Source organism: Suillus subaureus, assembly GCF_016647635.1.
Source record: "Suillus subaureus strain MN1 chromosome Unknown BJ212scaffold_197, whole genome shotgun sequence".
In the NCBI taxonomy this organism is placed as follows: Eukaryota; Fungi; Basidiomycota; class Agaricomycetes; order Boletales; family Suillaceae; genus Suillus; species Suillus subaureus.
The window spans coordinates 5,531-24,892 of record NW_024538753.1 but is presented as its reverse complement, the minus strand read 5'-3'; the positions used below and the strand labels follow the sequence as shown (position 1 = coordinate 24,892).

The 19,362-nt window shown below is 47.0% G+C and overlaps 2 protein-coding genes across 2 annotated transcripts; both read right to left on the bottom strand.

The window, feature by feature from the left end:
- Positions 1–8,131: 8,131 nt before the first annotated feature.
- Positions 8,132–8,814, bottom strand: BJ212DRAFT_271321 (uncharacterized protein). The gene has a single exon (XM_041342793.1). The coding sequence runs from the start codon at positions 8,620–8,622 to the stop codon at positions 8,281–8,283; it is 342 nt and encodes a 113-aa protein (XP_041185538.1). The 5' UTR covers positions 8,623–8,814; the 3' UTR covers positions 8,132–8,280.
- A 4,042-nt stretch (positions 8,815–12,856) lies between these two features.
- BJ212DRAFT_1581992 (pheromone A receptor-domain-containing protein) lies at positions 12,857–14,745 on the bottom strand. Its single transcript, XM_041342315.1, has 6 exons — positions 14,443–14,745; positions 14,277–14,389; positions 14,159–14,225; positions 13,970–14,107; positions 13,480–13,921; positions 12,857–13,426 (listed from the first exon to the last, which is right to left on the bottom strand). Exons 1-6 carry the CDS (start codon positions 14,651–14,653, stop codon positions 13,282–13,284), a joined length of 1,116 nt encoding a protein of 371 aa, XP_041185537.1. The 5' UTR covers positions 14,654–14,745; the 3' UTR covers positions 12,857–13,281.
- Between the last annotated feature and the right edge of the window lie 4,617 nt (positions 14,746–19,362).

Here is a 19,362-nt window from a genome sequence, read left to right as displayed (position 1 = left end):
CAATCCTCACCGTCGCTCTTGTCGCCTCTACTTGATCACTGATCCACATTCCCCTTCCGGCCATCTCACTTTCCAGAAACCGAGTTTATCTTGGAGTTTTTGGTATCACCATGACGTCCCCCACATCCCCGAAGGCATCCTCCCGACGTGTGCTTAGAATTACTATTCCGGCGGTTAAAAATACGACTCCATGGCGCTGCATGGCACTAGTATTGCGATCCTCAAGATCGTCTGCGCTTTCGTGGAAACGATTGCTTCGCCCCTTACGAAAGAACAAATCTTTCCGCAATGGCGAAACACATCTCGCCGAAGATCTTGCCTCACCTTCGTCCGAGACCCTTGTCGGGTCTCCGGTCGAGGACAAACTAACTAGTCCGAAAGTGATTATTACTCTTGGATTATAACCGATAGTATGCTAATTCGTTCTGCGCAGCTGGTCCGTTTCGATGAGTCGCCAACGTATTTTCGCACCAGGCGTCGAATCAAGCCTCACAAGTCCCCCACTCCAAAGGGGGCATTGCGTTCCTGTCTTGTTGTAAATGTATGTGTACTCTTCAATATCGGTTCTCACACCAGCTGACGTCACTGTTTCCAGAACACCGACCCTTTCAAAGAGTTTCTTTCGGATGACGACGACGACGTCTCCGTATATGAAGACTGCCTTACTTCCTACCCTGGCTTTTTCAAGGACATGGAGGATCTTCTCGAGCGCGAACATCTCAAGCAGATAGACATTGAAAAATCCCGCTCTCCTTCTTGGGAGCTCACTGAATTTGGCTGCACGAAGATGGATCCGCAAGAGTATTTACGCTCCTGCTTGGCTAAGCAAGCAGAGAGAAAATCACGACAAGACATTGAAGGTTGGAGGAAGGTCGTCTACGACCATCCGATGACGCTACGCTGGCCCAGCCGGGAGATCACTGAGCGGCCAGTTAAGGAACCTCCAATCATTTCCATGACGCCCCCGCTCCTTTCCGTTTCAGAGCCCACACCAGTGGCTCTCAATTGGCATCAGCAGATTGCGAGTGATGTCACTGACATGCTGCTTTCGTTATGCTTTGGACTTACCATTTACATGTGCATTTATATTTTGGGCATCTATTGTTTCTTTAGTGGCGTCCTCCTGGATGAAGAGTAACAACCGTCATTATTCAATGTAGTTTACTATGTAACGCTTAGCACTATTGCAATGTACCGTTAAATCGATACCTAATAACTTGCGGCGTGGTCGGTCGCTAGTTGTTTGTTTGGACCTATTGAAATCACAAGGTGCTGCCTTCCTTTTTCGATACATAGATTTCTATTTAGGTACCACCGTGTACCTACATGATATCAATGACCGCCCATATCAGTTTGGCCGTGTAACATGTCAGAATCAAGTCCTCCTTCAACCTCCGAACCATCGCGTGCTCGCGGGAGAGGTCGTGGAAAGTCCCGTGGCGGTCTAGGAAAGTACCTCCGTGCACGGGGTCGTGGTCGAGGTGGCCGCCCAGCAGAATTCCACCAGCGCCTCGTACTAGAAGGCGAAAAAGCAGTCGATCTCGACCCTGATTCTGAAGAAGCGAAAGAACTTCAACAGAAGTACGCACGACGACACCTTGGATCTAACGCCGATCGTTATGCGGAGCCTGAGCCTGAGTTGGATTCGGACGGTGAGTGATGAGTGGATGATGTGTTGAGCTTATGTTTGATACAGTATAGGAGAGGAAATTCGCGAGCCGGAAGTAGACCTTTCGTCGTTTCTTGCGAGACAGCGGTTATCGGATGTGCCAACTGTGGTTACTGTGCCTCGAGTCGATGATGATGTCGACCATGAACTCGCACATATTTCGTCTCATCGTGTCCCATCTCCGACGTCTCAGAAGGGACGTGTACAGGTCATTGAGTGGGATGCAGAACTTGAGGAAATGAGTCGTGAAAAGGCTGCTGCAGATGCAAGCCGAGGTGACTTCAACTTATGATAGCCGGCGTATAGAAGATTGATTACGGCCGATAGATCTGAAGACGCGATTCCGTGCAAAGTCGGAGAAGCTTAAAGCAAAACCTCTTTTTGCGCGTGATAGAAAACAGGGTAGAGTCTTCTCGTCACATCGCACTGAAGTTGTTTGACACTCCGGCTAGATGATAATTACTCTGAGGCGCCAGCCCTTCCCACCGATGCACCGAAGGCGCCCAAAGTGGAGATGGAAGATTTCCTTGATGAGTTACTTGGTTGATGATCTTACACTCCGAGTCTCCGAAACACGTTACTTTGGAGAATGTGCCTCAAGGCGCCTTTTTTACTGCGACCTGACTATCACAACAAGGGAACATCGCTATCCTTCTCTACTGCTCTCAGACAAATATTATGCAGGGTCCAAGAGGGGTGATAGTTCTCACCATGCTGGCGGTGCCATGTATCCTTGTGGTTTATTAGCCACGCGGGAGGTCTTACTTGACTTCTGCTGATTAGACAAATCAACAAGTCTGTTCCCTCCGTGAACGTTGCTGTCAGGCGGTTGTGGGTTGGCGCCCCCTCTCAAATTATTCGTCTCGTGTTCTTGAAGATCCGCGGCGAATGTACACCAATCGTAGGCCTTCAACGTTCTGCTCACCGAAGACATCGTGCGACCAAGTAAAAATGGAAGGAAATATGAATATTCATTGTGATGTTAGCAGCGAGCGTGCGTGACATGAGGGTTATAATGTTAAACATCCAGGAGTACAAAGGATCGTGGTGATTTGCAGTAGTATGATAAAGATAGTGATATGTTGATTATGTAACGCAAGTATGAGATATATACATGAATGCGAAATGTTCCTAGATTGAATACTGTGGGGAACTTGCCATAATGTCAAGGAACGTAATGAAAGGTTTATACGAGGGCACAAGCAAGAACATCCCCTGGTGATCAGGGGGCTCTGGTTGATCTATAACGTCAGTGCCATAGCGCTCATGACGCTGATCTATCACTGCGAAAAGGCAACACAGTTGGTGGGCTCCAAGGCCTGACATGAGGATGTGAAGGCTTGGGACCAGCCCCAACAACGATTGATGTAGTGAGGGCACGTGGATGAGGGCAATCGTATGATAGTGATGGCCGCTGAGATGGCTGATGGGATGAGTGCTCCCAGGGTATAAGAGAGTCGGACATTTGGTCTGAGTGAGAATCGTTTGAAAGGCCCGCTTCCATGTCGGGAGCGTACTTGGTGAGAAGAATATCAGATGCATTCGGGAAAGTGACGTGATTGAGCTTCTTGGGGGGTCTGAACGGAATTGGGGTAGAGCGTAACGAGGATCTCTCGTTGAACAACTTCTTGTCGTCAGTGAGGGGCACCGAGGGGAGAGGTGTAATTTTTGGACCACGATGTCTGAAGCAAATGTCAGCAAATGGGATTCTGAGCACAACGAGAACCTGCCTGGCACTTGGCAGATTTGATCCATGAAAGCTAACATCCTTGATCGACTGTCTCAGGACATGTTTTCGGAAAGCTTTGATGATCTTGCCGTACTCCCTCCTCGCCTCGTCGCTAAAGCCAAAGAACAAAAAGAATATGTATGCACTGGCGGGCATCGCCCACCACAACAAGAACATGCTTTTAATGAACGAAGGCGGGAGTTCGATGAACGCAAAGAGGTCAATGCGGAGCCAATCGGAGTGAACGTTCTGCCAGCTGATCCAAGGTCGCAAGCCCGAATCAGCGTTGTTGTAGAGGTTGAAGGCTGTCAACGCAGTCCCCCACACAATTTCCGTGACGGCCATTGCCATAAGGCGAAGATAACGATGCGTTGTAAGGGCTGAGTTGGCATTCTGTAAATGAGCGGAAAAATTCATGCGTCGGCAAACAAAATGATACAGCGCGAGAGCTGGACGGTGGATGACTATCAACGACGATGTATACACCAATGCGTTGCCAAAACCACCGACCTGCGTATATAAGCGTGGCCGTTGCAAAAACCAGGGGCGGCAACCAAACGATTATGATGCCTGCGATGGAAAAGTATGTTGTAGGTTGGCAGCCAAAGTTCTCAACGATGTCATATCGGTGACCTTGCACAATATAGTCTGTGGTTGTGAGTCTAATCGTGCAAAAAATACTGCCAAGAAGCTTACGCAAAGCCATAAAGATTAAAGGGACCCCAAAACATATTGCTGCGTCGAAGATAATGCGGCGCCGTTTATCAACGTGATCGAAGCGTACTTGACGATTTGACGACACGAGTTCAAGGTGTTTGCACACAGACATAGTCGCCAATGGCAGTGCGGTATTTGCACCGATAATGAGCTTGGTAGCTAAATAGATGTGTCAATTTGTTGGCTCATCGTGAGCAGTGAGTTTTGCAGCTCACTGATATCGCACCAAACTGGAGCGGGGTTGTCGACGTTTGCGTTCCATACAATAGCATTGATGCCATAAATGATATTCACAACAAACAACCATGATATGATGGAAAGAGTCCCGATGTTACGAGCCCGCCAATGCCAAGGCAAAGGAACAAGGACCAGAGCAGCGGCAAGGAAGGCACCTGCGGGAAGTGACGGATATTGCATTCAAATCAGAATCTTTGAAGACGATGATAGGCAGGGGGGTGCAAGATTCCATTGCGAAAGGCCCTTTGGTTATAATCTTTAAAGACAAAGGAAAACTAGTGGACAATGCATAAAGTAACAATACTGCCACGTTGTTTGCTTACGTCATAATAGACAATGACTTATCAGCTCCGCGGCAATCTTTACTGTGGACAACGGGCCGGGGTTAGTCCCAGGCGAGTTCCTATAGCAGGCCATCCTAGGTAACGAATGCCCTTCCCTCTTCCTCCTTCCAGCACCCGATGTTTGTTCAAGGCTTCAATGCCATCCCAACGGAGCTGCTATATGCGCTATGAATGAGTATCTCGAATGAAAACCGAGAAGTATGGTGCTTACCCACAGGAAAACAACTGCCCAACCACAGGTGTCAAAGTGCCCAGGCTCGCTCCCTTTTGCCGTTCATCAATGACGCACGTATCTCGACTGGTCCTCCAGAACCTATCCGAGAAGTTGGCTTGAAGATTTGAGGCAGGGAACTTATCGTTGCAGAGAATGACATGACCGTTTGACAGTTAGAGATGGCTGGGAGAGGCAGCAAGGGGAAACGTTATGCGTGATGAGGTTCTGGTCAAACTATAGAAGATGTTGACGTGAATATTGTAACCTTACATTAATCTTACCTATCATTCAAAAGCAAAGCGGCATCGTTCCCCCTAATATCCAGACGCAAAGCAGACCACACCTAATATTCAGACGTGATTTGTATGTCGGGTTACCGGTTAGGTGTGACCCCACTGCAGTGACATTGCCTAATCAACCCAACCCACTTTGGGATTTGATCTCAAACAGTCACCATTCTCCACTTTCAAGGCCTCATGCACCACCCTTCCCATCGATAACACATTCACCGCTCGCAGAATACAACGGCCGTTTTAGCCATGCAGCAGGAGATGGACACGCAACCAGACTCTGGTCGTGCTTTCCCTCCGGGCGCGGTTTCTTCCAATATGACCAACTTTGGCGCACAGCATCGTTCCCATTCGACAGCGCAACATCGTCAACATCCATATATCATACGAGGAAGGAAACCATTGAACCAGAAGCTTCGCAGAGTCCCTAAAAATTCAAGTTTGGGAACAGACACTAGAGTTGACCGTCATTTGACAGCAGATCAGCGAAGATTTACTGGTACTGCCGAACCATTCCCACTTACCACTTCCAATGTCGCTCCCTCCACTCAGCTGATCACTTCAATCCTCATCCCAGACTTAACTAGTCTTATCACCCGATGCAGCCCGGACCCTATTTCCGGCGGCACATATGGAAATATCTACAAGTGCATATACCACGGGCCAGAGGGCGATGCAGAGGTTCGTGCGGATGTCACAGTTCTTCTACGCTCACCGGCTCATCACTCGCCCGCAGGTCGCCGTCAAAGCGATTCGACCACAATTTTTTAGTGCTCAGGTGATGTTCTATCTGAGGGAACGGTCGGATTCTCATCAAGCTTTTTTAGATGTTTCGGAGAGAGCTTGGAATTTGGAAGAGGCTGCGACATTCTAATATTCTGAAATTCATGGGTACTACTTCGGACTTTGGTTCCTCAGTAGCTTTGGTTGCTCCGTGGATGACAAACGGCACTCTGACGTCGTTTCTCGACCTGAATAAGGCCCTCGAGCTGCATGATCGTCTGCTTTTGGTGAGCAATTCAAATACGTTCCCAGTTTGCACAACCGACTTCATTGTTTCGTGCACAAGCTTCGTGATATTGCTGCTGGCCTCAACTATCGTGTGTGAAAACGTGCATGTCCAAAGGAAAATGAATAATTTTTTGTGTCAGTTCATACATTCAGCTTGACAGAAGACGGACATACGGACTTGAACCCTGTCGTTCATGGAGACCTCACTGGTGTAAGTTCCATTGTATATTCTGTCCCTTGCATACTAATGACCAGTTGCAAGACCAACGTCCTCATCGATGGTGATAGAAAGGCATATCTTGCAGATTTTGGCCTTTCCGGAACTTTTAAACAGTCGACCGGCATGACATACCTCGCGAACATGACTTGTCGTCCAGGAGCAGTGAGATGGGCAGCTCCTGAACTTCTTTCCGGGGAAGAACCAGCTTCTGTAGCCACCACTCAAAGCGACATGTATTCCTTTGGTAACATTATGCTTCAAGTAAGTCATTCCCTCTTGCTAGTGCGGCTCACTGAGATGTCCTGCAGGTTTTGACGGGAGATGTGCCCTGGTGTCACTTGACCCGTGACTTCCAGATCACGTATCAAGTGGTTATTGAGGGGAGAATCCATCCCCGTCCACATGATGATTACGTCACAGACCGGCAATGGAATTTTATGACCCGCTGCTGGTCTATGCCATTTACTGATCGGCCTCCTGCCAAGGAAGCAGTTCAATTTGTTGATAGCGCTTTGCACCTGAGCACGAGCCCCCCAGAGCCCGACGTTATGGATCTCCAGCGACGAGCGACACCCGGGTATAGCCTGTAATGATCATCTTCGAGGGGATACTGGTGCTCGTAAGACTCCTATCGTAAAATACTCTTGCTTGCTTTCTTATATTGTCGTAGGACTTTCGGTGATGCAGGATATTGATTTACCCCCGCAAGGACGCTCTCCTCGGGACATTCTGTTTTCGGACCTCATGGAGTCAGGGAATTCACTTGTCTCCATGGCCGCTACGACGTCTAGTCATTATGCCTCCCCTGATTTTCAACCTTATGTGCCCCAAATGAACATGAACGTCGAGCAACGATTAGGGGCAATGTCTTACTCCACGAATAAAACGAATACGACTGTCCCTTTTCTGCACCGGGCTCTACCTCAAAAGCTGTCTACTGAAGAACCTGACGATCACGATATGGCAGAATTTCGAGAACCCAGAAAGGTCGAGGCTATGAAATTAATCAGGTTGGTTTTCCATTCATTCCTGTCGTGTCTCATATCTAAGTGCCCTCTTTAGATATCACCTCGACAATTTCATGAGAAATAGTGCTTATATTCTTCCGGCTTCATTACGACCAACTCTGGTGCAGAGGTGAGCGCGGGTCTCCCAAGTTTGATGGTCACATGGTCACTAGATATCCTCAAGAACGATTAATCATGGTATATTTGTTTTGCCTTCTATTTGACATGTACTGAGTCCTTTGCAGAAAGTGTTATTGGCCGTATTATATATCCTGAACTCCGAGACCGTATCATCCTTCTTCGAGGTAGTTGCATAGCCATTTTCGAGCTTGGTGATATTCTGATATTTTCCAGGGCAATTTTCGTTAGCGGATTGTTTTTTTGATTACTCGAAGGCGATCAAAGTCTATGAAGATGATGTTCTTTCTCACCATAACTGGGAACTTGCCGAGTGGTGGTTACGGAAATACAGGTGCGCCTTGCAAGCTGCCCATATTGTATGCTTATTCTTCTCTAGTTACCTCGTCGATAAGCCAACCTTGAATGTCTGTAATCGCTGGAGACGCGAGCGCGGTGAACCCGATTTGTTGCTATCTGATATTGGTACTCAAGGGATTCTCCCCCGTCCTAAGACTGATATGTGGTTTCAAGCTACAGCCTGGTAAACTTATTACTGTATATAGTTGTACGTTTGGAGACTTTGTGCGGTAATATATATATACTGCGAACTACATATGTCTAGACAGATGGATATATGCAAAAGAAGTCACACGTAGGAACAACTATCTCCCTTCGTCTATAAAGGTCTAGCTAGGGAGACTAGGTATATACTGCACCGAGCATCATGAGCACTCCATACATTGCTGATTAAACAAGGGTAAGCTCACCAGACCATGAAGTCTTATGTACGCGCAACTTCCATCTTCCAAGAAGCTTTGCGCACGCCAGGGAATTTCAGCTTGAGGATAATTTCCCGACCACATCCAGATTCTGCGCAGCGGTTCTTTACCGTCGTCGGACAGTGTGTACTTCCCAAATGTGTTCAGCCGTAGCTGGGCTTGGTATTGCACTTGCGGGGACAGAGTCTCATCCCGCGCGACATACAGGTAGGCCCTGCGGAAGACCTCATTAACCTTTGCGATGTTGCAGGTCTTGATGTCTCGGAGTACGCAAGCGTTGGGCATGATGACTAGCAGAGTTTTGACCGGAAGGTAGTTAATTGGACGCTTAGGAGGGTTATCCCAGGGTACAATGGGAAGGCTCCTTCGCCTTCACTACACAGCATGTTGGACAACCAAAGGGGTTCGAAGTGCAGGTGGCCGCCGTTAATTCTAAGGGTCAACTGCATGTCATCGAACAGTTTCTATGGTCTAGCACTAATTCCTTCTGCAGCCACGCGGAAACATGGCCTGATAGAATTTTCACAAGGAGTGAAGGATCCCTCAGAATTAAATCTGTGGCTTCAGAAATACCACCAATCTACTGTGATGGTCCAGTTCAAGCCCCAAGCACGGAACTCTGAACAGGAAATGAATGTCATGGTTTACGTGTTGATAATGACCATGATGGAACCACGAACCGCGAGTGTTCCGTCCATTCTCGCTTCCTGTCACTTTCACTGGCATTCTTTGATATTCAGTTTGGCATAGCGGCGTGGCAGGAATTCCTTCTTGGCTCATGTCACACAATATGATCGTGTTCCTGTGCTAGTAGGCGCAGTGTTCCTTGTTACTGGACTTCCAGATCTGCCAGGCTCTAGTAAAGTCGATGCCCCAAAACCGCAACTGCAACCGCAACCCCCAGGCGTATTCACCCTTGAGATGCTGACGCGGATTCAGGGCCTTGACTCACGGCAGTAAAAACACTTCATGCAACAACTCGCACTGCAACAGCAGATCTGGCAGCAGCAACGACAAATGCAGCAGCACCAACAACTACAGACGGGGGCAATGCAGCAGGATGTGCAAGCACCAGCACCTGGTGTTGGAATGCAGAACATGAGTCCGGTTTCGAATGGAGTGAATCTGTCAATGAATATGTTTGTGAGTTGTTCTTATGGGACGCGTGCGTGAGGACATGTTAATAATTCGGCATGACCGGGGCGGTGGCGGGATTCCGCGAAGGAATATCAGTGGAGGTACGCATCTTGGCGGCGTGGGGACGGCGAATGGTGAGATGATGCAGTCGTTTATACAACGGAATGCGAACGGACAAGGGATGAACCCTTCGTAATTGATCGAGACCGTCCCACCTTTATTGGCCTTGAAGCCTAGTTCCTCAAGGCGTTGTTTGTACCTTGAGAACAGAATGAATGGATATGCTATGGATGTAGGTGACGTCAAGAATGATTTTAGAATTGTTATGCTCTACTACACATCATACCTACTTGCATCCTATCTTGTACACACACTGTAAGAACTTCACTGTTTTATCGCATTGAGGTTACCGTCTGTTCACTGAATCCTTTCATGGTCGGCAAGATTAACCTGAGTTTTATAGACAGTGATGGCTGGGTCGCTCTCGCGCTGAGGGAATAAACGAGTCTTGAGAATCGAAAACAGTGATCCAGGAACTGTCATATCTCAATCCAATGACCAAGGAAACCGACATAATAAATCCTTGTCGTGTCCGTACCCTGCAAGGCGGAGAAGAACAACGTCAGGAAGGAAACGTTGTTGAACTTTGCCGTCTTGAAGGGTTGATGTCAACACAACTTTCGCGGACAGAATAAATGTGCTTGACAGCGTACTCTGCAACATTCATGCCCTGAGGGATGTCGAATTCTTGAACAGACGCCTTGTCGGAAACGTCATTGACATCCACGCTAGGCTGACTGGAAATACGACCCTCAGATCTGCAGACTTCATGTGGCTCGAGATCCAATGCGATTGATCATAGTTCAGCAAGACATTACTGCGGCAGCCACAACATATTCGCTCAATGAACATGAAAAAAAACTGGAGTTGGCGCGGACGCGTAATACGTACTGGTAAGTTGTTAGGAGAACACAGTATGCAACATCCAACCGTAAGGTAGCGTGCAGCACGAATCAGAACTGGACTACGTGTACAACAGTAGAACGAAAGCGGTTGGAGCGAAAGCGGTGACGAAAGAGTGGACGGCATATGAGCCGGGGCTTGGTAATGATAGATGAAAAAGTCAGCAGTTGAAAGCAGCTGTGGGGGCCGCGGATGTTGAATGACTGCCACAGAACCCTTCAGCATTGAGCGAACGCAACAAACAAAAGCAGTGGACTTACATTGTTGCACAAGCAACGCCATGACGATAGTCGACATCAAACGATGACGCAAAATCCACCCGCTACCATTGGGGAACGCTCATGGTCGACGGGTAGTCCGTCATAATCCTCTGAATGATCGTCATGCTCCGGGGTTGTCATTGATGGATAAAATTGCTCGACGATGGATAGAAAGGTGTCCATAGCATAAATAAAAGTAGGAGGGTTGTGTGAAGAGTGTGGTTAGGAGTCAACGAGTTCAAGGGCTTGGGGTATATATTAGCTCACGAGTAAATTGGACTAAATCGTTATAGCAGTTCCGACTTTTAAAGATCTTAACAACAATGGTATGCACAATGGAGTTGTGTGTCGCCATTGTTCAATCAACATAGCTGATTTCGATTAACGATCACTGCCATTTCATTATGTAAGTTTGCGAGCATTGTTCTTCTGACAGTAGCTGATAGCGGAGCTCCAAGTCAAGAACCGTGCCGACTCCTGCCGAAGGAACCTCTTCTCGCATCAAATCATGATCGTGATGCATGGATGTGTTATGCTATAACTGTAGCGCCCCCATATATACGGTGGCAGTCTACAGAGCCCGCTGCCTGAATATGCATGATACACCTCTGCGCAGTCTGACGTTGTCCGTTCTATGGATAAATTGTTCGTGCGCCAACATAGCATCCAAAATTAAAAGCATCATGTCAATGTGCCCGGCATGCACTACTAGTGTCGGAGGATCGTCACGCTGTGGGTCGCCCGATTGTGCTTGACACACGGTGAGCGCGTCGGCTCGTTCTCGTTCCTCGGCTAGCTGGTATGCTTACTACGATAAGAACTAGTAAGTTCAGCTGTCGATGCGGTCAACAATTACACAAAGCTGACATCATGTAATCTGGTATAATTCAGAAGAAGTTGTTAATCATAGCATCAGCGGGTTGGGTTGTGCTACAGAGCACTCTGTAGTGAATTACGTTTCCATCACCCGGAAATAGCGTTGATACCTGCAGCGAACTGTTGATATTTATTTTGTCAATGTCGTTGCAAGTCCGTTATTGTGTAAATCTGCTAATGTGCACAGGACGGTTTTTGCCTTGATTAGGCGAAGTTCCAAGTCCTGCGCGAGTGGGCTGGGGCTGTCGTCATCCATAAGGCTATCCACTCTGGCAGATACGGCAGATGAAGCTGAGTGGTCGCACGTTATACCAAATGACCAATACACCATCAATCCAGACCCGACTCTCAGGCGTCAAAACTGGGTGGCGCCAACGGACAGGAAGGATCGAAAGGGGCACTAACAACGTGGTGATCAAAGAACGAGAACACCATGGTATGGTGACCGAGAACAGTACTTACTGGTATTGGATGAGTCAGATGAAAGTTAGGAACAGAGAAGCGTGCAACACTGCGCCACTTCGGGAGGACAATTTATGCAAAAATGACCGACAAAGGGACAACCAGAGGAGTGCGAAGCACTACTTAGATGCCATCATACGAAAGGCCAAGCGGAGGCCACTACTTGAGGCCTGGAGTAGCGGGAATTCAAACCCAGTCTCAAGCCAGACATTCCGGGAAGCAGATTGAGAACAATACCGCTAGCCACTATGTGGCTCGATGCGGACTGGACGAACCTCCAAAGGGATCCTAGGACGTCTGGTTCGAGACTAGATAAAGACGAAACTTGAAAGTTTCACTGGCCACTATCTTTCCAGACGAAGAAATAGATGAAGTAGGGACTTCGTAACAGACGAGAGAGGCGGAGAGTAAGGCTATTGTTTGAAGTTTGAACCGTGAACCGATCAGAATGCAGAAATGGCAAAAATGAGTGGTTTGATGGACAAACAAAACAAAAGATGACAGTCCTAACGCAGTGGGATCATCCTTGGCAAGTGGTGGTAGACGCAGGTTCACAATGCGGAACCATTGAAGACTCTGTTGCAGTAATTTTTTATTGCATTAAGCGGCAGAACTTCCCCGACGATACGTGTGAGAATCTCGCTGTGGCTGAAGACATTGTCACGTGGCAGTATAATGAACGATTTTCATCGCCATCAGGATGGCCTAATTCAGGCAACAAAGCGCGAGGGTAAATATTGGACGAGTGATATACGTACCCTGGGGAAACATCAAATAACGGTCGACTTCTGCAGAAATGACTACGAGATAACCACGCTGTCCTAGAATCTTGTCACCATCTAATAGCTTTGATTCCCATCTTTTTAGATTTTATAGGTGATATTTGGATAGATATGGTGCGAAAAACAATAATATTTTGATCCTTTGCATATATGTACTTGATATGTACTACATCAAGATATTTGACGGGAGCCCCGATCCGCTTGGGGATTATCATGTATGTACACTACGTCAGGTCGAAAGTAAAATAAGATTGTGAGATGTTATGATTCATACAAATGAAAGATCGAATGTTCCTCGAGTCCGAAGTATATATGAATGACAATAGCAAATGAAGGTGGATTACTCATAGCATGAGCGGTTTCAACAGAAACTGTCTCCAACCTCACACGACATTCCATGAGACCAACGTCGTCATAGCGGACATGAGAAGACGCTTCCGAATTGCTTCCGAAGATATTGTTTTTCAAACCAAGGCGGCTTTCTTTTCGTCCAGTGGATGTTCCCAAGATAATGCCAACGAACTATTTCGTTTGCGTTCTTTGACAACATAAACGGGCAATGAGCCCGCCGATGGAAGCACCGCAGGCACACGAGGAGCGCGATTAAACCTGTAGGACTCTTATCAGCAAAGCTTTTTTTTTGCTTACGATAAGATACTTACTCATTTGAGTTCATCCGCTGTTGCGGCTTCGCCGGATGGAATCCGAATATCCTTGCTACCCACCAGAAAGCTATGACGTAGTTCTTCCGGGCTTCTGCGGCAAAACCAAAGAAGGCGAAAAATACGAAGGCACAGATGACTACGAACCACCGCGTGAGCTGGACAGCAACAACAACGAGGTAGTTCGCCGTCCACAGAACGGACGGATATTGCACAACACGCGAAAAGTCATAGTGAACATATTCCCAGCTGATCCAGGGTTGTACAGGCTGTGCTGCCGAGTTGAGCCATATCATAAAAGATGCGAGGGGGATGGTGCACAATATTTCTGCCACTGCGAGTGCCATGAGACGGAAGTAGCGGCTAGCGCTGAGAGACTTGTTGGATGCCATAAACTGGGTGAATTGTGCACGACGAAGGTAAAAAGCCTTCAGTGAAAGGCCTGCGGGCGATAAGAATGTGGACAGCAAACCACCATGAAGGGACGTACCACAATAGACCGAGGAGACAAGGCCGATAATTATAGGCCAACTATCAGATAAGAAAAACGCTGGTAGCGTATTGTAAATAAAAGGGTAGCAGCCGACATCTTCGTAAATATCGAAGCGATGGCCTTGTACAACATATTCTGTAAAAGGATCAATGGGATGCGTGTTGTAGATGGAATCAGTACACTCACGGAGCGCAACGACTACCATAGGAAAAAGCACGCAGATCATGGTGTCAATAAAGATGACTCGTCGTTTCTAAAACAAGATAAATGAAGGAACCGAGGCTCTGTCAATGTCGACCCGTACCTCTGCATTCGTGAGTGCGACTGCATGGACTTTTGCAATGTTGTATAGTCTGCGATTGATGCATAATGATGCGGCAGGAATGCCCACTGAGGCGCCAAGCATTATCCGAATAGCTCAACAAAGTCTTAGGAAACAAGTAGCGGAAACATAGCAAAACGTCGCTTACAAATGTCACACCAAATGGGAGCCCAATTGATAGCATTGTTATGCCAGACGATGGAGTTGATGAACTGATTGAGGCAAGAAAGTGCCGTCCAAATCATATAATAGCATGTTCCTGAGTTCCATGCTTGTAGATGCCAGGGAAGAGGTACAAGTACGACTACAAAGCCGAGGAAAGCGAAGATGGGGTAAAGTGGATAGTCCAGCCCAGTCATAATGGTGTTGAGAAAGAGTAGAGCTGAATAGTGTCAAAGGACGGACACCGAGAATGATAGGCTTATAGGAAAACATTTTGGGTTGAACAAAGGGATGTAGCAAACAATGGATTATGCAAGTCCTGCATTGTGGCTACGTGTCGGAGATAAATTTACAAATGCGAGTTCCAAATTTGGATGATTCGCCGGAGACAATAGCACGAAATACACCTCTGTAATTATCGAACAATGGTAAAGACGAGTCGCTATATAACATGGCCGTGGCGTGGAGCTCCCTTTGTACTAATATTCAGTCCACAAACCTCGAGGTCTACTACGCTAAAGCGGTGCCATATGGACGCCTTCATCACTCTGCTCGATTTGAAGCCATCGCTCTTTGTTAGGTCACCATCACATACTACATCACAGCCCAATTGGGGTGATCTAGCACAACTTGAAATGCAATGCATGGAACCTTCCAACTCGCTGCCGGTTGACCAAGACAACCTCTCCAGTTACTTTGCCAGCTTCTGTGTCATTTTATAAGATTTGCCCCCCGTCACTCTCAGGGGGGCCGGCGCGAGGTGTGTCTGTACGACGCCTCTTTCGGTAGATGTCTCCTTAACCAGTTCTTGTTATGAACAGGGTACTATGCCTCATGCGCTGGTTCAGCATCAAATTATTCGGACTAGAGGCTAGCCCTCGCATTATTTATTTCAGTGGTCCTAGCAGGACCTCCGCGCTGCCGCACGTTTAAGTGCGACATATTTATATCCAGCACAGTGCCTAATTCTGTGGCTATACCCCTCCTTCGACCTTTGTTGTCTTCGTTTGCTTTATCTATAGCACAGTGCTTAATTCTGTGGCTATACCCCTCCTTCGATCCTTGTTGTCTTCGTTCGCTTTATTTTCGTGGTTACCTTTGACGCACGTTTAACTGCGACATATTTATCCATAGCAGTGCTTAATTCGGTGGTCATACCGCTTGGTAGAGCTGCTTGTGCAACGTTACATATCTCTGTTCGTGTACCCAACTACTTTCCTGCTAGTACTTATTTATTCGTCTTCCATGAATCCTTACTTATCTGCTGATTGTGGTTCTAGCTATTGTTCTTACTTACGTTGTGGCCATTGCTGTCTTTTGACTCATGTTCTGCTGTGGTTATATCAGTTCTTACTTACGTCGTAGCTATCGCTCTCGCTTTCGCATTGTTGTCATTTGTTCCGCCCTGCAGGGCCTCGTCGTTATTATTAAGTCAATGCATTTTCACCAATTCTCAGTAAATTCGAGCTGGAGTGTTCGAAACAATGGGATGTTCACAACCGTTCAAAGCAAGCCACAACTTAGTAGTGGTACACAAAATTGATTGTCATAAATGCGTTGACGTTATTGCATACTTGAGGATATCATATAATTGGTATATTGAATGTATATACGCGAAACGCAACATGTCTGGACAAATACCAGTGGATGCACATGACTAGACTCGTGACTAGTCCTTGCTGTGCGGCCGGTTTCAACTCGCCTCATAGCAAAGACTAGTCACGAGTCTAGTACATGACATAAAGGATGGGAGGTAGATTAGTATCTCACCCCACAGCCATTTGACCGACGGTGTCGCGTACTACGTAGATGTAAAGTGACCGTGATAATAAAGGAGTGGAAACGCGTACGTAATGACTCTAATCGTGTGCATGTATGTTAACGTACGTGCGAGACGAATAAATAGTGCTAGGACTTGTGGAAAATCGAAAAAAGATAGGAGGGAATTCTGGAAGATGAGTTCAGAAAAAGTAATCTACAGAAGATCCTAATTTGGGTCCTAGTGGTCATAAAGCAGAAAGAACAAATAGAACGTGACACCAGTGTCTGTGGACGAAGGGCAAACAAAGCAAACAAAGCAAAGCACTGAAAAAGCAAATAAATAGATCCCATTCGTCTCTTGCAGACGAAGCATGACTTTAAATCATAAGCTGCGCATCGATTCCATCAGCCTCATTCCGAAAGGAGCGAAAAGGAAGACGAACGTACATCACGGATCGTTTTCGAAACAGTAACAGGCGCCGCTACCCGCGGCACACGCATTATGCAATGCTACAAAAGTAGCCAGCACCGCCATCATAGTAGGAGTGTTCAAACTCCAAAGGAACCGATTCAGCGGGATGGGAAGTGAGAGCAGATGTTTCGAAGGGCATGGTAGATTCAGGAAAGGAAAAGGACTCGAGATCGTCGAATGAGTCCATCATCGAGTTCGACGGTGGACCTGATGGCAATATTTATTGTGAGCGCAGAAATGGGTAGCGCGAGAGGGCTTCCAAGTGTTAGTTGGGACGGGGCCGATGATGATATTAATTATGTCGGTGAGCGCAGGAGTGGTGGCGCTAAGTGGCGCGATAGGGGTTGCAAACGTTGTTTGGCTCGACGAGTATAGGTGCTCGCACAATATGATACTCTCACAAAGGGCGAAAAATTGGCAGTCATGGCGATCCTTTGTCTCCCTTTATACCATGCTGGGAACAATGATGTTTCTCTGCATTGACCGTCATCGATTGTTGATTGGTAAGAGAATTACCATATTCGGTCATAATCTGCAATCCATTGAACTCTTCCTTCCTTGTTATGTTCCTAGTGCCCCATTTGGTTATTGTACCTTTCACTCACAATGCACTGCGAGATCCCGCCGGTTGCGTTCCTCGCAGCTATGTCACTGCTGCTGCTCTCTCTGCAATGGCATTGACAAGCACGAACTATTGCAACTCTCTTTGTCATGGCCTGGCTTTTCAAGTTGTCCTCAATGTTGTCCGCGATTTCGATGCCACTGTGGGGTAACATTAATCTGAACATTGCCAGACTGGTGTGGTGCGATATCAGTGAGTTCACTAGGACTCTTGAAGTGACCTTGCGGCTGATGCCCTTCGAGGTAGCAACATAATCGTAAGGTCTGCATTGGCCCTCCCGGCTGCCTGCTTGTTGCATTGGCATTCACCTCGAGTGTGTCGATTCGGTTCGATAGGCATGCGCGACCAACGCAACCACCAGCTTTTCGAGCTATCAAGGCACCTTGGAATATGGTTTTCATGAGACTTGGTATGAACATTTCTATGAAATGTATTATCGTGCTGGCCATATTTTCCATTCGCGTCCCTCTGGACTGTGGGTACAGTCCTATTTGTTCACACTGGAGTTACATCGTCGCTCATAGGCACCTCTCGACCTATGGGTCCTCTTGGAAATCTCCTGAATTTCTATGCCGTATCAATCATTGACCACATTCATTTTCTTGAAAAGAATGGCAGTTTGAAATGTGTCACCTATGAGCAACAATATAACGATACATGGGACTGCACAAAAGCAGTTGGACGGACCACACTGCTCCCATTAAATACAATGAGAGAGGAGCAACCTCGGAATATTCATGTTCGGGGGGTGGTGGGCAGACGATTGAATTAAATCGAGAAACTATTAAACAGAATATGTCCATTATGTGGTTAGTCGGTAGGAGAAGCAGTACTTTGCTCAATTGCATCGCATCTTCCTTTTGTCGATGGATAATATCTATTCGTCTGTTGTGTACAATGTTTGAGACGTCTCGGGTCTCATTGCATTCGGAGGAATTCAGCGCTCAGCCTCAAATTTAGCCGAGCGGAGTTTCAAAATATTGGCACCATTGACCCAACCTAGTCGATATGTCATACATATTGTATGGGCCACGTGCTTGGCCCTTGGGGTACTAAAAGCTGTCCGAACTTTTGGGTGTCTTTCTATTCTGTGTTTGAAGCTTACACAAGAGATTATCGACGAAAGTTCAGTCATTCGTCTCAGCATAATCGCTTTGGTTGACCTTTCAAGCCAACAATGGTGTATCGATCCATTGTTCCCAATGTCCGTCCACCGGAGTAAACCACAACTGATCCTCTATTTAAACTGGTCCTATTTTCTCTATACCTTCAATCGACACTCCATACCATATCCTCGTACCTGCAACACATTATCGTTATACCCAACTTTGTACGCTCCTTGACTCGGAGCGTTTTTGCAACACCTATCCCTCAATTGCGACACTTATCCATCCATTGTGATACTCAGTCCCCCAAACTCGCACTCATCACCCTCCATCTAGCACTTTGCACCCTTCAACTCGCGCTCACTACAAATCTAATCCTGCTAGGATGGATTCACTTGACACGATTCTGGATATATCTGAGCTCTTCGACCCTGATTCACTGCTATTCCCAGATGAGGGTTATGGCAGTGGTGATGAGTCTAGTCAATCCAGCGATGACGAACAATGCTACACATTAGTTGACACAGACACAAAATTTAGTTATGCAGGTTATTGCGTAATAACATAACGCGATGCCACCTTCGCGAAGTATGCATCCATCGTATAAGTAAGTCGACGATCATTATTGTCTGATCACTGATTCACCTTCTCTCCATAGACATTATCTAGCTTACGATGCTGAAGCATGTCAAGCTAAGGCTGGCCATACAGGCCAGCCAGCTTGACCTTCGCGCGGTGCGGGTGAAATTCCCGTACACCGAACGGACCGACTGGGGCTGACTACGTCAGTTGCTTGAAGTCCTCTGAAGCCATCACAATTCACAAAAAAGATCAAAAAAATTGTGTCAATTTTTTTTTCATCTGGTGGACTTCTTGTTCCACAAACCTTCGAGCCTGTGATACTTTCGGTTTCATTTTGGCCACAGTTGTCTTTTCCCACTTGTG